Genomic DNA, 22,221 nt, shown 5'->3' on the forward strand with positions numbered 1-22,221 from the left:
CTTTTACTAGAGTTAATAAATAGACTTTTTAAGATAATTAAAATCTTATTATAGAAATTAAAGACTAAGTAAATACTTAAGTCTTTAGTTATATAAACGATCGTTATATATTTAAAGACGGGCTATAAGATAAATAGGAGATAGTCGATTTATCGCTACTCTTTTACGCTAAATATAAAATAAGGCTAGTTATATTATAAGTAAAAGATATTAAAAGTGGCTTAGAGTCTCTTAGCCTAATAAAGTATAAGATATATTAAGTTCTATTATATATATATATCTTAAATAAGTATAAGCTTTAGCTCTTTAGGCTAAAGATTATAAAAGGCTTTATAATATTATAGGCTTATATTAATATAAATAGTAAGATAGCGAACCTAGAAATTTATATATAGATAATAAGCTTAAAGATTTAATTATTATATAATAATAATTAAGAAACTAATCTTATTTAGTATATTGGCGATCTCTCGCTTTTACTATTAAGCGTGTAGCGCTTATATATAATCCTCTTTTTACTCTAGTTCTATAATATTAGTCTTAGGAGTTATATTTATCTTTCTAAGTAGATCTATAAGACTAATTTAAATAATATATGTCGGGCTAGAAGGGTAAAGCTACCACGAAGCAGATCGTGGCCCCTTTAGTCCGTGGGATCAACCTTAGTCCGGCTAGGTCAGTCAGTGCCAGACAACGGAAGAAGGTCAAAGGTCATAGGATAGACTATAAGCAGATATAGCCTAAACGAAGGCAGAACCACAGTCCTGAGGATCAAAGGAAGAAGGTAGAGATGACTTTTTGGAAAGTGGAAAATGACTTGATTCTTATCTGCTAGAAAAGAAGGACATATTTATAGGCTAGGATAGCCCAGAAATAACGTCTAGAATATCATACAAATGACTTACAAACACTAGGCAGCAACATAATAAAGGTGGCAAAGAAGGGAACCGAAGAAAAGCCAAAAGAATGATGTCAAGGATCGACCGGTTTAAGCCACCCCGAAAGCTTCCCCGCAGTATCAGGCTATGCATACCCAAAGGTGGACCATTTTATCCCTAAGGGAAAGTGGTCCGCCTATCCTTGAGGGGACCGAGGGTCGAAGTCTGTTCACCGAGGTCCGAAGACCATGGTCGAAGTCCGCGGGCAAGGCATGCCCGAAGGCACCCCCGAAGGAACGGACCATTCATGCCTGAAGGCGGACCATTTACCTCTGAAGGAAAATGGTCCCGCCTATCGTTCGGGGGAGGGCCGCGGACCAGTATCAGAAGTGGTCAAAATATCATTTTGATAGAAGAAAAATCTGGTCACGTGATCAATGCAATCTGGTCTTATATGTTGAATATAAGGATAGATCTTTCTATGTAGCTGTCAGCATATTTAAGGACTGTCAGCATTATCTTTGTCAGCATTATCAAGGACTGTCAGCATTACCTTTAGTCATCCAAGAAGACTATGATCTTTATAATTGGTCAGGTAAATACGAAAAGTCACCTAATTATAATAGGTCTATTAAAAGGTGTTCTATGGATAGACTATTAATGATGCCTTGATATAGGTCTAGACTATTAATGATGCCTTGACAATAGGTCTAGACTAAAAATGATGCCTAGACTATAATTGATTTCAAAGCAAGACAGGCCTAGACTTAAAACAATGCAAGTCTAATATAGGCCTAGAATATTGTTCATTGGATACAAATATGTCCGCAATTCCCTACAAGAAAAATATAATTCTTCTTCAATCATCATATCATACCCTGAGGTTTCCTATTAAGGAAATATTCTTTTATTCATCGAAGGATAAAAGACTTGATCTCCCATTAGATCTCCCACTGGATCTCCCACAGTAGCATTGGTCTATATTCCAATAGACCCTAACCCTCGGAGGTGCGGGTGGAGGTTCCTGATCTTGGACCCGCGGGGCGGGTGAGTGCTAGGTCTAACTATAGGGCTTCGTTCTAGTTATTTACGTATTAGCTTTACTCCTAGGCGAACCGTTAGAACTAGCTTAGGGGACTATTTAACTATAGTCTATCTATCCTTATTTATACTCGTACGATTGTGTCCGTATTTCGCTAATTGGAGGTGATCGTAGGCGCTTCGCATAATATCCGTTTATAGGTGCGTTCTTCGTCCTTACTTACATCTAGTATACGAAACTAGGGGTATTCCTTTACGACGGCGATTATGCTCGGTCGTCTTCTGACTAGACCTGGCCGGAGGGTCCAAAGTCCGGACCCTCCACCCGCCAAGGGACCCTCATTGAGGGTCCCTTTTTGCATAAGCGTGTATAAAACACCATTTGTAAGCAGAAAATTACCTATTAAGGCCTATTTGTGCCTTCAAATATTACCTAAGAGGGTCTAAGGTCAAAATTTGGACCCTCCTTGGCGTCTTGGCGGGTCCAAATTGAGGGTGAGTGCCAGGTCTACTTCTGACGCTCTAGTTAGGGGGTACTCTTGTCCGTAAGAGGAAGCTCAATAAATATAAAGGGCGAAAGTCGAGCTTAATTCAACTGGACTAGGCAATATACTATTTTCATTAAGCTTAAGGAAGAAAGGTTATTTACACATCCAGGCGGTCGTATTCTGGTCCGAGTGGGTCTATTCACGTGCGTGCACGTGATTTCCCACGGGCGTGGGCCAGTTACAACTACCAACCGTCCCTCTGCCGCAGATGATATTATCGGAACGTGGCCATTCCAGTACGGACTAGTACGGGCATGGCCAATTGAGTACTTGAGGGTGTGATTTTGAAAATACTAAGTATTAGTTTAATGTGATTATATTGGATTTTTTGGAACGGCAGAATATAGGTGGCAGAAAGTAGGCGGTCAAGGGAGGATGGTCTCTAGTCTCTAGACTTTTGCGGTGCCACTGTATGCTTGAAGTGGGTGCCTGGGTGTTGGGAATTTCACGTGACGCGGAAAGGCAGTAATGTTTGGCCAGTCGTTCTTCATGCGCACCCTCCCCTAGATCAACGCTTCGTTCACTGGTGATTGGACTGACAGCCGAGCCTGTAAGTTTGACTGCCGACGACTTTTCTGAAGGGGCAGTGGCGCGGCCATGGCAGCTAGTCAAAAGTATTTATGCACTTCTTGGATCATCACATGTAATCCTGAGCATGGTCAACTGGTTCAACGAGTCAATAGTGGCGCGTTCTTGGCTTTCCCCACAGTTAGTATCTGCCGCCATTGTTTGCCGATCGTGGAGCTGGATGGGCCCCCGCTTCTCCAGGATTATTCCCCACACCATACGAGAATTACCGTTTGCCGATCGTGGAGCTGGATGAAAACCCCGCTTCTCCAGAATTATTCCCCAGATCATACGAGAATTACTGGGTGGAAGGCTCCACTACGGAATATCACCGTGTTTGACTATTTTCCTTTGAAAGGTAATATTGACCAATGAGAAGTTCAATGAAAAATCGGGGCGTTAAATTTTGATATTTTTCACTACTTTAGGGGATAGAGATGAGGGATGGCCGTAGTATGTCTTGGATACAGTTGGGTCGTCAAATTCCTTGACCGAACTCTATCAAGAAAGCGACAAATGTCCGACCTGTCGGGTCTGCTGCAGAGTTAATGTTTTTATTTGCCGACGGTCTTTCTCGCCGTCTCTTTATACAAACTGCCGTTAAGGACGGATAGAGTGGAATGATCTTTCCCCCTTCGACTCATCGTTGTCAAGTGTTCCCTTTCAATACTATTTTCTTTTAAACGACATTGGACGATGGAGTTGCAAGCGGTTAATATGCAAAGTGAAAACGACCTGAAGAATGAAGTTAAAAAATTTAGCCATGACGCCGACTTAGGAGAAATACTCGAGGTCCAGTCGACGCCAGAGGAGGAGCGAAAGGTTCTGCAGAAACTCGACTTTGTGTAAGTCTCCGCCAGCATGCTAAAACATTGAAACATAATGGATGGACTCTAACCGATCAAGTTTGCTTCCATTGATGGCATGCGCCTATTTCCTTCAATTCCTCGATAAATTTATCCTCGGCCAAGCGGCGCTATTTAATCTTCGCCAGGATCTGGTATGTCACTTCCCTTCCGTCAATTCAATGTATATAAAGCTGAGACAACGTCGGACTCGACGTAGAATCTGCACGGGCCACAGTTTGCGTGGACCTCGGCTATCTTTTATTTTGGATATCTCGTCTGGAGCTGGCCAAGCTCGTACCTGATTGTTCGAGTCCCTATCGGCAAATACTTGGCCGCTTCGGTCTTTCTCTGGGGTGGCGTTCTCATGTGCCATGCCGCCTGCAGAAATTTTGCTGGCCTAATGGTGGCTCGTTTTTTCCTTGGTGTCGGAGAAGCAGCTATTGCGCCAGGTTTTAGTTTGATCACTGGTCTGTTCTATAAGCGGAAGGAGCAACCTCTCCGGTAAGTGGTCTGGAGATTCTCTTGCTGTTTCGCGCTCTCATCACTTTTAGTCAATCTGCCTGGTACTTTGGAAACTGTATCGCGGCGCTCCTGGGTGGCGTGATCTCCTACGGCATTGGACATATTAGCGCGACAAGCATTTCCCACTGGAAGCTGCTATTTCTTATCCTTGGTGCCGTTACATCTGCATATGCTGGGGCTCTTTTTCTACTCCTGCCAGACTCCCCGGCGAAAGCCGTCTTCCTTAACCAAAAGGAGCGCGCAATCGCCGTGCAACGAACGCTCGAGAATAAAACCGGTGTGCTAGACTTTGGGTCCTTCAAGTGGAATCAAGCCCTAGAGGCCACTCTCGACCCGCAGACATGGTTTCTCGTTCTCTATACCTTTACATCCAACTTGGCCAACGGCGGCCTAACAACTGTTCGTTCTACCTGCTCTGAATTGACTTGATTGACGCTAACTGCTTTTAGTTTGCGCCGATTATCACCACAGGGTTTGGCTTTAGCAATTTCAAAGCACTTCTACTCCAAATGCCTCTGGGGGGCGCTGAGATTGTCTTTATCCTACTCTCTGCCGCTATTACTACATTTATCCCATCCAGCCGCATCCTCTGCATGATTTTTAATTTACTCGTCTCCATGCTCGGCATGCTTCTTGTCTGGAAACTACATCCTGATAATGCGGCGGGCCGTGAGGTGGGCTTGACTTTGAGTGTTGTCTACGCAGTCAATATGCCAATTACCCTGAGTGTTATCTCGTCCAATGTGGCAGGCTTTTCGAAGAAAAGTGTGGTTAGCGCCTCACTTTTTGTGGCTTACTGCGCGGGGAATATTGTGGGGCCGCAATTCTTTCTGGCATCGGAGGCACCGTCGTATCCAGTAAGTGTGTATGCCCTCTCTACAGGCCTATATCTGACGTGTTGAAAAGACTGGGATTCAAGCATCTATAGCTGGCTTCGCATTAGGCGCCTCTTTTCTCTTCTGCCTATTAGTTTACTACAACTGGGAGAACAGACGGAGGGACAGGCGATACGGACGACCTGAAGAGATGACTGCCCGGGAAGAACTATCCGATGAGTTGTCGAACAAGACAGATCGTCAGATTGGGAGTTTCCGGTATATCCTTTGAAAGGGACGGAATGACTAGATTTTCATTTCCTGGCGGTTCATACCACCTGATGATGACCCGGATCGAGGGAAAATTGTTGTAACTCAGAGGAATTTTGGTTACTCTTATCCATTTCAGTAGGAATACGTGAGGCTTTATATACAACGAGCAGATCAAGTTGACTTCCAAACAACTTAGTTCTTCGTATAGACACCCGGGGAATTATTTCCGACGGTGCGGCTCCGTTCCGAAACTATGCTAGCCTTATGTCATAACAGTGCAGTCTTACGAGAGTGATAACTAACGAGAGTAGTGGTTAAACGGTGCGATTAAATAGCGTGCTTAAATAGTGTGCTTAAAAAGGCTATTAGTTAAACGGAGTGGTAAATATACGAAGAGAAGAGGTATACCTACTATAAAATATAAATTCCACTAGTTAAGATAATACCTTTAAAGATTCCCTCGCGTTATTTCTCTATACTAGGTCTTTAGATATAGCCTATTATTAGGCTGCGCCAAAACCCGCGCGAATCCGAACCTAACACAACCCGAACCCGTAAATGGCTTGGGTTCGGGTCAGGTTCTTTGACCCGCACGTGGGTTTAGGTTAAGGTAGATAACCCAACCCGAACCTGCATAACTCGAACCTAAGCCATTTAGGTAGGTCTTTATCTTTATATTATTCATATTGTATATAGTAATAGTCTATATTACTAGGTATTAACTTGTAATAATAAAGGCCTCCTCCTATAACCTTAGTTTCTATTAGGCGTTGAGTTGCAGGGTTGCAGGGAGGAAAATGGGGCTAAAGGAAGAAGATAAAGTATAAAACCTACATTCCTATTATTCTGAGCATGACAGCTTTGTTACTTTCACAAATAGTTATTTCGACTATCCATAGAAACTCCCACTTAGACCTGGCACTCACCCGCCCCGCGGGTCCAAAGTCAAGAACCCCCACCCGCACCTCCGAGGGTCAGGGTCCAACCTCACCGACCCTGACCCTGACCCTGACCCTGACCCTGACCCTCTAAGGGTCCCTTAAGGGTCACCCGCGGAGGGCTCTAACCGACCCGCATAAGACACACTTTGCCTATTTAGGACACGCCTTACTATTTTAGGATAGATAACTAAGTGGATTAATGCCTAAAATATGATTTTCTGCCTAAAACGTAAATTTTTTGCTAAAATCAGTCACGTGGGGACCCTGAGGGTGACCCTCGGAGGGTCGGGCACCTCTATATCCGACCCTCAGGGTCGAGATGTTAGACCCTCCACCCGCCAAGAGGAGGTGCGGGTGGAGGGTCTTAAGGGTCACCCGCGGGTGAGTGCCAGGTCTACTCCCACTCCCATGACTGCTAAGATGCATTTCCTCCCATTTATTCTTACTTTTCTATTTGCTACTGCCACTACAGCTACCCCAATTCATGTTAATTCTCTGAATGGGATAAGTATGCGACAAGACCTCAGCTGTGATGCGTATACTGCGGCCATGAGTGCACTTCAAGCACGACGGGTTGCTGTTAGGCAGAGATATTATTCCAGTGGCTCCCCAGACAATTTGGCTGTTGTTTCTGATATCAACAGGCAGATAGTAAGCCTTTCCCAGGTGAGTATGGTTCTGGTCAGTACTACTTATCTGTATGCAGTGCTAAATTTAAATGGTTTTAATAGCAAAACCCCTGTTGAACCGATTGCACCAGTTCTTCGCCATAGGATAGTGGCCTCCAGATTCGAATCCGTTGATGGAATCATGACTGGTATAGAAATTATCCCGCTGGGGACGATATAATGAAGGTGGAGATAAATCCATTGTGGTGTCGACTTCTACCATGTCTTGTATAAGGGACCGCCCTCAATTGGAGGTGAAAGGGTTTGGAAAGCTTGAAAAGACAAAGCGGAGGCGGTGCGGAGTAGCATAATCATTATGCGTAACTGTGATTTCAAGGCGATTAAACCTCAGTGCCAAGCACTTTTCCGTTCGAAAGTGATCTATGTCGCATATTGCACACTGTGCTATCGTGAACCCTATAAAAGTAACCAGTACGGAGTACACATTAGTTTATTCTCTACGTAAACTACTGCAACCAATCTGTAACAACAACATCAGAGCCTTGCTAACCGGTGTGTCCTCGGTGTCATGTCGAAATAGAATAACGTCCGGCTCTAGGACAGCGCGACAGGCGCACTACAACAGACTCTCCAGGGCCATTCAGATTGGGTTCAGTTGCTAGCATTCTCACCCAACGGGCAGCTATTAGCGACCAGCTCTCTTGATCAGACAGTCTGGTTCTGGGAAAGCCCAACAGGCGCACTGCGATTGACACTCGTGGGCTATTCAGGTTCCGTTCAGTCGGTGGCATTCTCGCCTGACGGCAGGCTATTGGCGTCAAGCTCTTCGGATGAAACAGTCCGGCTCTGGGATACCGCGACAGGCATACTACAACTGACTCTTAAGGATAATTCACAATCGCCTCTAACGGATGTACACTCGTAGCGTTCTTGCCTAATAACTAGCTACTAGCGGTCGGCTATTGTCATAAAACCGTCCGGCTCTGGGACTCCCCATTAATATGTTGACCGACTTTGCAGCATGTGTCACTTCTAGACTATATGGGCTAAAAATCCTACACTTTAAGGCTCTATAGCCTGAAGTTCTGAAAAATGCACAGCCTCATTTTGTCGCGCCGGTATTCGTGAAAGTAACCCATGTTTGTAAGACGAAGAGAAATCACATTCATCAAATACTCGATGCACAATAGGTCTTTGATCATGCCCCGGCGGCTTTCACATTCAGCCTCATTTCAACGATGATAGAAAAACAACGAGATTGCACCGATCCGCTCCAAAGGATGATTTTGTGGCACTTCGCTTGGTGCAGCATGTACTCCGGAAGCCTTAACAGCACTTTTGAACAGCCAGGGATATCGCACTGACGACCCTTTAGAAATATTTGTGGAAGCTTATGGGTCCTGAAATGCTTTTGCAGCGCGTCCTTCCGAGAATATTCAAATTGCTTTGCTGCGGGGTGTATGTCGGTGACCCCTAAGCACACTGGACATTCAAGGCCAGTGGCGCTCTTCATTGGGAATGATTGCGGTTCAGACTTGATAGCGGGCATGGACTCAAACTTTACTCGCTTTTGCAAGGCCTTCGGCACATGGAGTCCGTGAAGTCGTAGTCGTAGCTCTAGTGACCGGATACGGTCTTCAATCTACTCTGCATCATCAATGGTGTCAACATCTCTGTTCTTGAATTCAAGTTCCGCGAGCTCCCTTCTTTCCGGCTGTATATGCGGCGTGTCCGGTTCGAATTTCACAGGGTTGCCCTGATATTTCTGATCGATGATATTGTTCCCAATATTCTCAAAAACTTGGTTGCGGGCATTTTCTTTCGCCTTGTCGTGAATTTTCTTCCTTCGGGCCTTGAATTTCCTTTGAAGGATGCATATACATTATATCGCCCGGCGTGAGCACATCTTGCTTTATTCAGTTGACGAAATTCTGCAATCAGGTCGTTCCGAAGTCCTTGACATTCTCGCTTCAATTGATCGAGCTCCTGGTCGTTTTCAAGAGACCTCTTTTGTGGGTCTGTGAGATCCTGAGGGGCGGATGCATCCCGTGTGAGGCTTGAGTTGCAAGCAAGCTTAAGCAAAGCATCTCTGGCGGGTGTCTCCATAAAGGCTGATTGATTATCATTTATAACAGAGACATAGTGGGCGAATGTGCCGCTCCGTTGGTGGCCCATAATGACATTCCTTGATTGTTCGTCCAGATGCCCTAGAGTGGCGCATTAGTGCATAATAGTCAGATTAAAATTGAGCTCAATCTGTCCGGACTTAAATCGCTAGCAGCCCCTTTCCGATATTTGTATGGGGTCCCTTTTTCTTTGGACCCAGCTAAGCTCTTGTAGATTTCTCATATTCTAGCGCTGCGCCGTAAGTCAGTGCGCGTCGTGGATCTGTGATCCAGACAACTTCTTTATTCTTCATAGCTCTTCTGAATATTGGAATTTTTTTGATAGCCTCTTTGAAGTGAATAGGGGTACTAAGCCGGTGTTCCGGAATCTTTGTGAGGTTCCAAATGTCCCGGGGACATTTAATATGCTCACTGGCAAACGCATTTGCGAGAAAGACATACTCGAGAATATCCTGAATAACACAAAGACCCAGGTTATCGTTCCGTTCTGTGTAGGTGAAAAAAGGTCTGTTCTATTAGGATAGTACATATCTCATTTGTGTTGGTGCTTCTTACGGTACGTCTTTGTTCCTCTTGCCTTTGTTAAGTCTCTGTGTGACTCTCATAAGGAGAACCTGGCACGTAGGATCTTCGGGATGTCTCACTATATATAATTCAATATCTTTCCATTTCAAGGCATCCTTTACCCCCATATAGCCGGAAGATTCAACCAATGTTCCAGGTCGTGCCGATATGGAAGTCATGATTTTCCGTAACGTGCTTATGTGGGCTTGGCAGCGAAAAGTAGGAAATGCAATATCACACACAGCAAGGACGGTGATAGGTCGAGTATAAGGGATCGTCAATGTTGACTGATGGCTGTGTTTTGCCCCCTTGCTCAAGCCCGTACTCGTCGGTAAGTGTGGTGCGTACAAGCTTCAATAGTAAGTATTCGTCGTTGAATTGGAGTTAAGATGGTACATACCATGATCATATTTCGACGAAGATCGTACGAAAATTCACGTCGCATTTCTTCACCCCAATACATTCTGAAAAGCTTCTCAAAAACAAGGAACTGGACCGATATTCCACGTTGTGGTTGTCGAGATACCATCGAAGAAATCCTTAAATTACCCTGCAGGTGATATTCTTGAGCCAGTGTTGAGCATCAGGCGGGTCCAGTTCTTGCGTAAACCTGGCATTATTTGTTAGTGACCTGGAAAGAACCAAGTGAGAGAAGTAGATCGAACCTTCGGAAATTGACATCTATGTGTTTCAGATAGCGCTTTATTGAATCGGTATAATCGCTGTTGACTTGCGTGTCTGGCTGCTGAACGAATAAGTTCCAGTTGGTTTCAGTGCGCTTAAATCTAGTTTTCTTTGGCATTGTGGAAGATCAAATTTTCGTCAAGTATAGCAATATTTCGCTCCCTAAGAAAATAAGGGCTTGAGGATTTTTTTTTAAAAGATGACTCAAGGCTCATTTATACCTTTGCCGTACGATTTACGCGCTGGGACTGTCCTTGTGTAGGTACATGTACTAAGGGAAGTTACGCTAGGCCTAATTTGGCTACCACCACAGAGTCAGGAGGCACCGGGTGAAAATACCACGATTCTCCCTCCAAAAGCCACGCACAATCGTGGCCTTTTCATCGTCTCTCAGATTTACTCCGTATACTATGACGCACCAGACTAGACTATACCACGCCCGCCTTGATTTTGACTTAAGACTGAAATTCAATATTTGAACTGAGCGAAAGTGTTCTTGCTTTTCTCTCTCACAGAATAAGTCCACTTTCGCTAATTTTGGTCATTTGTCAACTATCTACACGCTCGTCATTTCACGATCACCAACTGAATTTCATTTTCTTCAAATTCTTCATAGCATCACAGGACTCTTGAGTATTTATATATATGTTGCAGAACAAAGTTCTGTGTAAATTCTCACCGCTTTACCTCGCGAGCGTTTCACTTAAAGACGAATAGATCCACGATGAAGAGCGTCTCAGAGCAGAGTCGTGACCCGGCTAAGATCGCGCTGATCAAATGAAAGGGTCGTAGGGTCGATCAGTATCACATTCTTGCCTCTCTTGGTTGACCTGGTGATCCTTGGGCTACTGCTCTATACTCTTGAGCCTCGGATCATTCTGCTTCATAGAAACGAAGAACTTTTGGCCCGCGAGTGGCTCTACTTAGCTCTCCTGTCTTATACGATCGGAACAAAACTACGCAGTCAATTTAAGTCCCTTTCATTCTGCATCAAGCCACTGCGACAGAGATGATACCAGGTTCTTGGGTGTAGTCACAAAGCTGCTGCAAGCGAGCTTAAAGGGCTTGGGATATAAAATACATTTTTCTAGGAATGATAATGAGAAATCAATCTAATTCCTTGTGTTTGCTACGTCACTGACCGATTTCTAGCTCTGTCTGATGCATCGACTCGTAACTTCCTCGTCAATCATCACCTAGGGTTCGTGGATACTTGTGGTCACCTCGCTTTCCCTATCCAGAGGGCCGACTCGATCCGTGTTTCTATTCTGTATCGCTATGGTGGTATCTACCTCGATGTGGGAACTTGTCGTAATCAAACTATGTCTGATCAGATCTCGGATCAGGTGCGAGAAAGCACTATGCCTTGTTCAATTTTACCGTTCAAACTGATGCCACGAATGATCTTCTGGTTACATCTGCAAGACATCCCGCTTATGCAGCAGCAATTTCTTGGTTACCTATCCACATACCGTGTAGAATTTGGGCCAAACCTTTACTTTCCTAAAACACGCTGAGTGTAAATAATTTACCATTTAAGTGGTCCGCACACGATGAAAAGGTATCTAAGAGATGTCTATTTTCTTTTGTGAGGGAGATAAACTAACCTCTACTAGAAAGAAGTAGGCAAATGGCGTGGAAAAAGGTAAGACTAGAAGTAAGGTGTGTGCAAAGGTATTGAATGGACACCACTAGACTTAGAAGCTAAACTAGAAAGCGGTCACCCAAGTCTGGTGTCAGCTTTTTCAATTATCGTGTTCAACCATCATTTGCATAAGATCAAATCGAAGAGGGATTGCTGTGACGCATGAATGTCTTGTGGCCTGAGAGAGGCCTGAGGGGGAACGTGATCTGGAAGGAGCCGTGGGTCTAACCCGATTCGGGATAGAAGTGGGTTTGTTTCGTAGATGCTCGTTTCCCTCTTTCTCTCTTCTTCTTCTCCCGTTTAGTTGCTTCTGTTAATGATACACGAATTCTTCTTCGTCTTGGTCGGTAACAATTGCGGGTAATCTTATCCAGGCAACTTTCGGGCCAAGATTTGATTCCTTTTTATATGGACTTCATTTCAATACTCAAATAAAAGAAATGGAAGCTTTAAAGCCCTGGGCTGCCACATCGCTGAAACTCTGGAAAGCAAAGTCGTCTATAGTCGACAACATCAGTGAATGCAGGTTTGCGGCTATTGTTCAATTTCCTTACTGGGCTTCATATATCTCATGACAGGAAAGCTTCTTGCGGTAGAATTGGAATTCTTAGCGATGTACAAGGATGGAAAGAATGCAGTCAGCAAGGTCGATTGGGCCCGAGGTATCTCACGGAAAGTGGTCCGGGGGCCGGTCTCGATGTTTCCTACGTTTTTCTCAACCTATGACTACCGAGGAGCATGCGTAATTCAATCCAACGGTGTATTCCCCGCTTGATGCTTCTATAATGGCCAAGATCATAGTCTAGTCATTGAGAGGCGCTATTCTCGGCTCGGTGATTCTTAGCATGAAGAGTTGTGGGAAATTGGGATCTTGATACGGACCCACTGGAGGCATGCGACCGGCGTAATACCAAAGGGGAAAAAAGACCCCGGCAAGTTCATGACGCCATAGAGCCGGCGGAGCTCTGCCCCATTCTTCCTGACGGAAACTTGGAGCTTATGAAGACGGACTCGGATGACGACGACCAAACTCCGTCACCGGTAGGGTAGATCGACGGTAGTCCTGCAGTACTGCCCACAAGTGATGAATGGTGCCCTTCCCCTGACCGAACAACCAAATTACCTATGGTCCCAGCAGTTTCGGATTGGGGGGGTTCCGTGTATATCCTTATCAAGGCACCAAAATGATACCTACGAAAGAATTGGAAACCAAAGGATTTCGTGCTCACCTAAATCTCATGTCCGATTGTGCTATGTGGTCGCAGAGCGCTGGGAGGGGTTTACTGTAACTAGCACGCGCGGGGGGCCCCTGCACTGCAAATCGGAGTCTGATCACCTTAAGATGGCGGGTGTCGATGCATCTCTTGAGCCTCTGTGTGGATGGGCCCCTGCAAGTGAAGAGGTCCATTCTGCCCAAGTTCGGAACATCCACCACATGTGTCTCTAATCGCTTTGGGAAGCCTGCGACCGAGGACCCGAGGCGCTTGTGAGACGTCGATGCTGGTGGAATCTGGGGAACTGGTCGGCCAGCCCGTCGATCATTGTCCATGATCGCTATTGCGAATTCACTAGGGCGAGTGCATGGACCTGGCTTTCCAACCATCTGGGGACCGAGGCAAAGTCTGGGGGTGGCGATGGGGGGGGTTTCATGTGGATTCTCGACGATCAATTGGGGGTGGGTGCATTTACATATATGATGCGGTCGATAGACCCTTCAAGGATTCCGGCTGTCCTAAAGGTCTCGTTTGCCACGCAACACCAATCTCAATTCTGTTTTTCTTAGTCTATCCTTCATACCTGACCAATTAAGAATTTCCAGCACAAAATGGCCACAGATGGACCCAAGCTGGGATTCCTTGGAAACATCAGCCAGGAACAGGAAAGCAAACTGCGGAAGCTGTGGAGCATCCTTCTGAAAGCGGCCGAAGTGCCTTCCGGCGATGAGTTTTCAAATGGAAATGTAGAGGAGCACGCTAGTCCCACCCAGCCTCAGCGGCGCTCATCTCTACTCGGTCGCACCCAAAGTAACATTTCCGACAAGACCGCCCCGAAAGCAACTTCTGCGTATCAACAGAGGCTCATGTCATATATAAGAGAATTGGGAATCAAGGCTCAGGAGACGAAACAGGTCGAAAAAGCCTTGTCAGAGATCACCCCCTATGAATTACGCAACGGCGTCCTAGACACCCTCAAGCATGATCATCCAGATGCTATGCTCCTACGCTTTCTTCGGGCCCGTAAATGGGATGTTCCTAGAGCGTTTGCTATGATGATGGATGCCATTGTCTGGAGGGTCAAGGAGATGCACGTGGACGACGAGATTATGGCGAAGGGAGAGCTGCATGCGTTGAAGCAGGAGCGAAGCTCGAACACGGCTGAGAAGAAGGTCGGGAAAGACTTCCTAGCTCAGATGCGCATGGGCAAGAGCTACGTGCATGGTACAGACAAGATGGGCCGGCCTATCGTCGTCATCCGAGTCCGTCTTCATAAGCCCGGGGCCCAAAGCGAGGAAGCCTTGGAGAGATACATCGTTCACGTCATTGAGTCCGTGAGGCTCACCTTATCTCCGCCTGTCGAGACTGCCGTGCGTGTCGTTTCTCTTATTGGATGTTCGTGTGCTTATGTTGTCTTTAGGCTGTTCTATTCGACATGACCGGGTTCTCTCTTTCCAACATGGTATGTGACGAAGAAATCATGTCTTCAAGCGGCTCTGTTTAAATTAATGAGCTATTTTGTTAATTACTAGCAGGAATATCCTCCCGTGAAATTTATCTTGAAGTGTTTTGAAGCAAACTACCCAGAGTCACTGGGTATCATGTTGATTCACAATGCCCCTTGGGTTTTCTCCGGTTCGTGCACTGTTTTTCTTTCTACTATATTTTCTTGGTTTTCAAAAGATAAATATCGGCAATCTCTAGCTTGATCTTGATCGTTGAAACTGATATTTCTTCCCTGGCAGGCGTTTGGAGACTAATCCGAGGATGGATGGATCCCGACATTGCAGCAAAGGTTCAATTTACAAACTCCGCGGCTGACCTTGAAAAATTCATCGCTCGTGATCAGCTTTTGGAAGAGGTGGGCGGTGCGGAGAAGTGGAAATACGAGTACATTGAGCCGGAAGAGAATGAAAATGCCATCATGGAAGACACCACTACTCGGGACGCACTCGTACGCGAGCGACAGCAGATTGGCGAGGACTTTCTTGCAGCAACTTCAGAATGGAATGTCGCTGCAAAGTCGAAAGACAAAAGCAAAGTTCAGTCAGCTGAGAGTCAGAGGGCTTACCTCGCTGAAAGACTGCGGGTCAACCACTGGAGGTTAGACCCATACGCGCGCGCACGTCTCTGCCTCGATCGAATGGGAGTCATTCAGAAGGACGGTAAAATTGATTTTTACCCCCATAAGACGGTTGTGGAAGAGAAACTTCGGGAGACGGGAAAAACGTCAGACACGCAGCACCTGGAAAGCGTTAGCGGCAATGGACCGCAGGTGGTTGCTTCCTAAGTTGGCACTGAACCGCGCTTCTTCATGTTCTAAAGCTGGTTTTCATTTTTTATTGCAAGACCTCGATATTCACCTCTAAAAAAAGGATTGCTTCTCAAGGAGCTTTGCACAATATTCGGGACAAAGGTCTGAACCAATTGGTCCGGCTCGAATAAGGATAATTTCGATTTTGATCACAGTACTACGACTACCTGACGGTAATAATTGAGGAATCCTGTAAATAGTACTATATTGTAGGTTGTGGCTCTACGAAGTTCTGCAGACCTTGATAAACGAAGCCTAGATATCAAAAATTATTGGAGACCCTGATTCGAGATACAGCCCCTTGGTCAGGACCATAGCGCTTATCACGGGTCGTAGATCAAGCATGCCTTAAGCAAAATTTATGCAACCGATCTTTTGTGAATATCGAAAACTGCGCCATCCCCAAGAAAGTGAATCGATGCTGGGGATGATGTATGGTGCGCCCTATCTCATGAAACAAGTATTCGGAGACCAACTTGGGGCACCGGAGTGATTTGATCAACATATCATTAGTAAAAATCTGATGATATTGAACTACGAAGCCTATGTGAGCTCGGTTGCATAGGAAACTCAGTAAGAAATTAGGCGAAACGTGCTTTCTGCTGACGTCGCAGTGATATAACGTCGTTTCAATCATCGAGGATAAGAGGATTCATGGTGATTAGGTAGGACAAACCGCAACCCTCTCATAGCTATGGAGACGCTCGAAATTTGGAATCGTACCCGCGCACTAGACACGAGTAGAATACATCTCGACCCAGTAGAAGATCTCAATTTTGGGCTGAAGAAGGAATGTTTCCACGCAAATTCCCAGACGCGAGGAAGCGTGTTTATCGTGTCTTTGTCAAAAGGATTCAAATAACCATGTCAATTTTGAGCTATTATGTGTAGGAAACTCGGTAAAATCGAATAGTGAGAACAACATTCTTATCACCACATCTTCGGGCCAAAGGTCTGACCCTCAGGCAAGACAACCTGAATGGCAGTATCGGTGTAATCCATGGTCGCAAGGGCCTGATCATTACCCCACCAGCTCGGGAAAGAGGACTTGCTCAGACTGATAGCGAAGAGCATAACAATCAGACACAAAGCAGTGCCAACATCTAGCCCAGCGGATACAACATAATTGTACTCCATCCACCAGCCGCGCCAGCGGTTGCGGATATACTTGTTGAATACGAAACCGACCGTGCCCCAGACAAGGTAGGTGAGTGGGGTAGCAGGGGGAATCATGCCAGTGCCGCTGAAAATGACGGGAGCGTTCAAGAACTTAGCCCGGCTTTGCGGCCATTTGCGAGCGGCGAGCCAGATTAGAACAGGCAGGGCGATACCAGCAAGCCAGAACCACTGAAGGGTTGCGTACATCTGGCCGACCGAGAACATGCGCTTAGGGCCGATGACACCCCAGATAACTGAGGCGTTGAAAAATACGCGTCCGTTCGGGCAGGTGTATTTGTTTGACTGGGTCGGAGAGCAAATGTCGGTGATGCTACCAAACGCCCAGTTCACCACTGCCACTTGGACAGCTGAAGACCAGATGCACGAAGCCATCTGTGCCCAGAAGGTCACACGTGGGGGAAGCTTCATGTAGTGACCTATAAGCTTGTCAGAATCATGAAAGCAGCTTTCTAAATAAGCCCAAGCTTGTGAGACTGGTATGCTTCTTACCAAGCTTCATATCTTGGCAAAAGTATAACGCCTGAGACATAGAGATGTAACCGTATGTTTTGAAAAGCATCATTGCCATCGGCTTGCCAGGCTGGATGTAGCCGACAATAAACTCAGTAATGACGTTCAGGCCGAGCTGGATGTTGGTGGTGGCCTGGATCATGCCGATAGGCAGGGTCCAAACCAAGGCAATGATGAGAGAGACGAAGAATGCCCACCAAGACATATGAGTGGGATAGGAAAGGACAACTGCCAATCCTATAGCTGCCATGATAACAAGAACGATCACATACCACCACACAGGTACCGAGTCATACTTAGCCATTAGGCGAGAGTGAATATCCTCGTGCTTTTGTCCAGCCGCCCGCATGCGGTGCCATATCTCCTTCCCGTGAAATAAGCTTACGTGGACAATGACAGCGGCTAGACCAGCAAAAGAGAGACCGTAGCATAGTGCGAAAGTGGTGGACAAGAAAAGCGGGGAATAGCTCTCATACTTTGCCAGGTCGAAGGTGTATTCGGATGTCAAGATACGAGTAACGTTGTAAACCCCACCAGTGTTATCATAGCTATTTGAGTCGGACATCGGTAAGAATTTTCCGTAGTAGACGTTGGTATAGTGTAGTGCCGGGGTCAGGATCCAGAACCAGGCAACCATACCAATGAGAGTGTTGGCAATAGCGAACCAGGGGGAGATCATGGGACTGGTGACGTAGCCCGAAATGATCGACCAGTCGAAAGAGATAGGGATCAGCGAGATACCAGTAGCACCGCCGAATAGTTGATTGATTATAACGTTGTTTGGCTTGATCCAAGTGACAAAGGCAAAAACACTAAGGAAGGGGGCGATCAGACCCGGGAACCAATACCAGCAGAAAGCGCCGATCATGATATACATGAATAAGCGATATCGGTTGACGGTCCAGCCAGCGGTCTTGGCAGGGTCTGGTGGGTTTAGCCCACGTTCGTGCATCGCTGTGAACAGGGTGGTGTTGACTAGGTTAGAAGGCCAGATCATGGCAGCAGGCTCTACCAGGAAACGATGCAGCACTCCACCTAACCCGAATCCCAAGGTCTGAGTCGAGATCGTTGTGAATATCTCGAAGGGCCATCCGTAGCGTTGTCCGTAAAAACCGCGCTGCGCGGTGATGATATCGAGCGTATACGCAAACCCACCCGCGAAGGTTGCGTTGGCCATGATAGTGATGAGGGCATGTTCCTTCTTTGTGAACGGCCCGGGGTTCAACTCAAGCTTGTTGCCGAACAGGGTGAAGGTGAAGTTGGGAAGGAAGCGAGCCCAGGCAATGCCGAAAGGAAATGCAACGACCTCAGCAATATAGGAAGTGATAGAGATCGTGGGACTGTGGAGAGAAAAGAGAGCATTGAGACCAGAACCGATAGTTGCAAAAATCAGACCCAAGGTCCAGGCGCGGATAGTGTTGCCAGTGCCTCCTTCGTCATAGTTTAGGACTGCAGCACGAACCTCGGGATAGGGAGAGTCTTCCATCAGATCCCCGACAACATGACCTTTTATTTCAGCATCTCCAGTCGCGAGAGCTTCGTCCAAGTCCTTCTCGATCTCACTAGGGAGATTAAGGTCAAACTCATGTTCCACTTTCAGCTCCTGCAGATCCTTGATGGTTGCAGGCGGCATCTCAGCCACCGAGATCCCAGTGGATTTGCCCGACATATTCAAAATGCAGACTGGACACGATGAATCAAAACCAGATCATGGAATTACAAAGTTGCGCCATCGATGAATATAAGAACCAAAAGATGGCATGGGTGCGGGTGGTATTATCGGTTCGAGTTGCATTGGTCTTATCCAAAACCGGAGCTCCGTCTGGAGGCCCGGCGGCGAAAGCACGGATTCCTCCTGCAGCCACCGCTAACTACCACTCAATACATAGAATACCAGCTTATCGGGGTCCACTTTTGCCTTCTCCCCCCCCCCGTGGGGAGACATTCGCCGCAAGGCCCTCCAGGCGCGACCAGGGGGAACGAACGGCAAACTCCGTGAATACTAATTGATCTAGACTTGAAGGCTTCATCTTGGGTCAATTCAATAACATTTGAAAATCTTCATTGTCCGCGCTGACTGGATACCTTTGCAACTATACCAGAATTATTCCGGTCGATCTCATCAAAGCTCACGATCAATTACTGTGCGACTTTTTGAGGTTAATCCGCCGGGTGCTTGTAAGTCACGCTCAAGAAGAACCTGAGCTGGTTCAATCGCTTCGCGTAACCTTATCACTGCTGTGCGCTAGCTCGGTTTACGTCGTGTCTAGCGTGCATTAGTCTCTCTTCCGAACAACTCCAAGACACGGTATAACTAGTTCGAACTTGGATTTGACGTTTGCCAGCCAATTAAACCGCCAAGTTCAATTCTTGACCAATCTCCGACTACAAGATTGATAATGCGATTTGACGCGGGTCTCGAGACAAATTGAAGAGTCTTCTGTCCGTGCGAGGCACTTGGCGGCCTTTATCAAATTCGTTTGGCCAAGGCCGTAATGGCCCAGATAAGAAACACCAAGCTCTCTTGTTAGGTGGCTACAGTTGCCAAGCGCGACACGTCAGCCATATTCGGTTGATTGGCCCTGTCGTTCAAAGTAGCGTATTAATGGGCGCTTTCACGCGGCGTTCTCTCGGCTGTACTATTATTGACTAAGCTAGATCGGGCCTAGATGTGAGAACCTAATACTGGGGCTTGCACCTTCCCAAATTGACCCCCTCCCGAGCGCACTTCCTGAGTCCCAAACCCCGGCCAAGGCACGCACTTCATGCACTTGGCCAATTTTTAGCCTGCCTGACCAACGGTCACACGAACACAGTGGCGTTCGATGTGACATTGACCCCGCAACGGCTGATATCAGCTGAGCAGCCCAGCCGCCACTCAGGTCCGAACATTTTGGGAGGGCTTTCTTCGAGTGGGTGAGGTGGGGTTAGAACCAAATGACAGTCCGCTCGAAGACCAAAAACTAAATTCTTATCACACTCCATTCAGGGACTTGGGCTATCGCATGCCAAAGCGCTCCGACTGATAACTCGAGGTTTCCTTCGCTTGATTGGCGAGGGAACTTAGAATTAACATCACCATCCGAAGATAGAGATGAGACCAGGAACATGGAAAGTCTTGCATTAGCGAGGTAGCACTGGAGACTACATTTCCAGAGGGTAATGAATGGCAAACAGCAGGGGCTATGACAAAGGGCGTCCTCGGAGGAAGATGGTCAATTTTATCAGAGAATGTCACCTGACCTATCATAGCTACAGTATCCCGATACGTGGCCTGATCAGCCAATCAGTGATATCACAGTCTTTACTGTACTGCCAATCTGTTGGAATATGTGTGATTCGCGAATGAGAACACATCTTGTTATCAATAAGCAGTTGCAGCACTTATGAAACGCTGTGAAGGGTGGTAGTGGAAATACTGTAGTAGTAGTGCCTCTTGGACGCTGTTGAGAAGGCTTGGCCGAAAATGGAGGCAGATATGAGGCTTTCAAAGCCACACGCGCGTTAATGTCTATCAAGCAATTATCCCGAACATTCACTGATGAAGGACCTTCTCCATGATACAATCGGATTCTTTTCCTGGACAGAGTGCACTGCAGTATGAACCAGCGTAATGACTCTGGGAGTAGATGGGCCGGCTTCAACGGACGCTTCTGGCTTGAATGCGTACATGATGTATCGCTGCTCCGAAAATCTTGGTTAGCTTCAGAAGATGGTCAAAAGATATTCCAGGTCGTATTCGTGATTTCGAGGTAGCGAACCACCTAGCCAAGCATAATGAATGCCCAAGTGTGGAAGTCCCTGGTCAAAGCAAGATGGAACTTTGCAAGCGAGCCTGCAGAGCCTGCAGAGCCTGCCAGATCCGTTTACAAGCATTTTAGACCCGGTCACGATTCACAAGCGCGCATTTACTTTGTTTTAATGACGGTTGCGGGATCCATCCGCAAACTGATAAACAGTGCAAACTCATCCACATCCGGCTCTCGGAACTTCAGCCGAGCCCTCTCTGACTCCATGTTGAACGAGCCGTTCTTGCAGAATCCGAAATCGCCTATCAACATGAAAGCTCAGGCTCGCAGCGGAAAGGATAAAGCCAAGCGCCAAAAAGTTTCTGTCGCATGTGATGACTGTCGTGCGAGGAAAGTACGCTGCGATGGGGCACAACCCAGTGTGTGCAGAGACCGGACACTCGGAAGGTAACCCGTGCTGATTCGTAACAGTTTGTGGACCTTGCGGCAGAAAGCCGGATCATGACAACCGATGCGCTTATACTGGCGAGTTGGAGAAGAAGCGAGCAACGCAGACGTGAGTAAAGGATATCAAACAGCAGCCTGCCTTACCATTGATTTCCGTTCCCAGCTACATTTTGACTCTCGAGGACCGAATTAAACAGCTTGAGAGCTCTCTTGTGAGCAAAAGAGCTTCATTGTCAGAATTTCCGCCGGTAAGATATCCCAACCCCTACTGGGGGTAGTTGGAAATAATCTTTGGCTGACAGAACTGTAGCATACGGCTCTGCCATCCTTCTCCTCAGCCACAAGTTATCCAAAACCGGCCACTGTTGTCGTACAGAAAGCACAATGCCAGAACCAAGTGAATACGGTGGATTTGGGCGGGGATGGCGTCAATGCAATGATGGGCGCTGTGGAAGAAGGACGGCTGAATCAAGGCTTTTTTGGAAGCTCCAGCGCTGCTGGCTTCATAAAGCAGATCAAAACTGCCGTCGATCAGAGGATGTCATCTCCAGATATGAATTCATCAGCTCCGGAGACCACTTCTCGCTCGAGTTTCTTGGACGTGCCAAATGAGAAATCTCTTTCAGGGGTTTCAAACTATGTCCTTCCCCGCGAAGGATTGCCGACGATTTGATGAACGTTTATTGGGATTATGTCTTCCCTCTGTATCCCTTTGTGGATAGTACAC

General features: G+C 46.6%; 6 protein-coding genes across 6 annotated transcripts; 3 read left to right on the plus strand and 3 right to left on the minus strand.

The window, feature by feature from the left end:
- Positions 1-3,730: 3,730 nt before the first annotated feature.
- N7477_002087 (uncharacterized protein) lies at positions 3,731-5,511 on the plus strand (the record flags this gene model as incomplete). Its single annotated transcript, XM_056963750.1, has 6 exons — positions 3,731-3,879; positions 3,941-4,034; positions 4,100-4,383; positions 4,434-4,803; positions 4,854-5,261; positions 5,311-5,511. 6 exons carry the CDS (start codon positions 3,731-3,733, stop codon positions 5,509-5,511), a joined length of 1,506 nt encoding a protein of 501 aa, XP_056823703.1.
- Positions 5,512-8,260: 2,749 nt separating this feature from the next.
- N7477_002088 (uncharacterized protein) lies at positions 8,261-9,931 on the minus strand (the record flags this gene model as incomplete). The annotated part of the gene is made up of 6 exons (XM_056963751.1): positions 8,261-8,704; positions 8,732-8,914; positions 8,944-9,269; positions 9,329-9,395; positions 9,464-9,695; positions 9,744-9,931. The coding sequence occupies 6 exons, from the start codon at positions 9,929-9,931 to the stop codon at positions 8,261-8,263; spliced, it is 1,440 nt and encodes a 479-aa protein (XP_056823704.1).
- Positions 9,932-9,986: 55 nt separating this feature from the next.
- Positions 9,987-10,369, minus strand: N7477_002089 (FluG domain protein; the record flags this gene model as incomplete). The annotated part of the gene is given in 3 exon segments (XM_056963752.1): positions 9,987-10,103; positions 10,153-10,291; positions 10,302-10,369. The coding sequence occupies 3 exon segments, from the start codon at positions 10,367-10,369 to the stop codon at positions 9,987-9,989; spliced, it is 324 nt and encodes a 107-aa protein (XP_056823705.1).
- Positions 10,370-13,906: 3,537 nt separating this feature from the next.
- Positions 13,907-15,585, plus strand: N7477_002090 (CRAL-TRIO domain-containing protein; the record flags this gene model as incomplete). Its single annotated transcript, XM_056963753.1, has 4 exons — positions 13,907-14,665; positions 14,716-14,757; positions 14,828-14,930; positions 15,041-15,585. The coding sequence occupies 4 exons, from the start codon at positions 13,907-13,909 to the stop codon at positions 15,583-15,585; spliced, it is 1,449 nt and encodes a 482-aa protein (XP_056823706.1).
- Positions 15,586-16,539: 954 nt separating this feature from the next.
- Positions 16,540-18,967, minus strand: optB (small oligopeptide transporter, OPT family; the record flags this gene model as incomplete). Its single annotated transcript, XM_056963754.1, has 2 exons — positions 16,540-17,204; positions 17,278-18,967. 2 exons carry the CDS (start codon positions 18,965-18,967, stop codon positions 16,540-16,542), a joined length of 2,355 nt encoding a protein of 784 aa, XP_056823707.1.
- Positions 18,968-21,075: 2,108 nt separating this feature from the next.
- On the plus strand, positions 21,076-22,167 carry N7477_002092 (Zn(II)2Cys6 transcription factor domain-containing protein; the record flags this gene model as incomplete). Its single annotated transcript, XM_056963755.1, has 4 exons — positions 21,076-21,466; positions 21,519-21,603; positions 21,658-21,742; positions 21,805-22,167. The coding sequence occupies 4 exons, from the start codon at positions 21,076-21,078 to the stop codon at positions 22,165-22,167; spliced, it is 924 nt and encodes a 307-aa protein (XP_056823708.1).
- Positions 22,168-22,221: the final 54 nt, after the last annotated feature.

Source organism: Penicillium maclennaniae (genome assembly GCF_028827695.1).
Source record: "Penicillium maclennaniae strain IBT 15551 chromosome Unknown utg000003l:1.0-5670915.0:1.0-5674809.0, whole genome shotgun sequence".
Lineage (NCBI taxonomy): Eukaryota > Fungi > Ascomycota > Eurotiomycetes > Eurotiales > Aspergillaceae > Penicillium > Penicillium maclennaniae.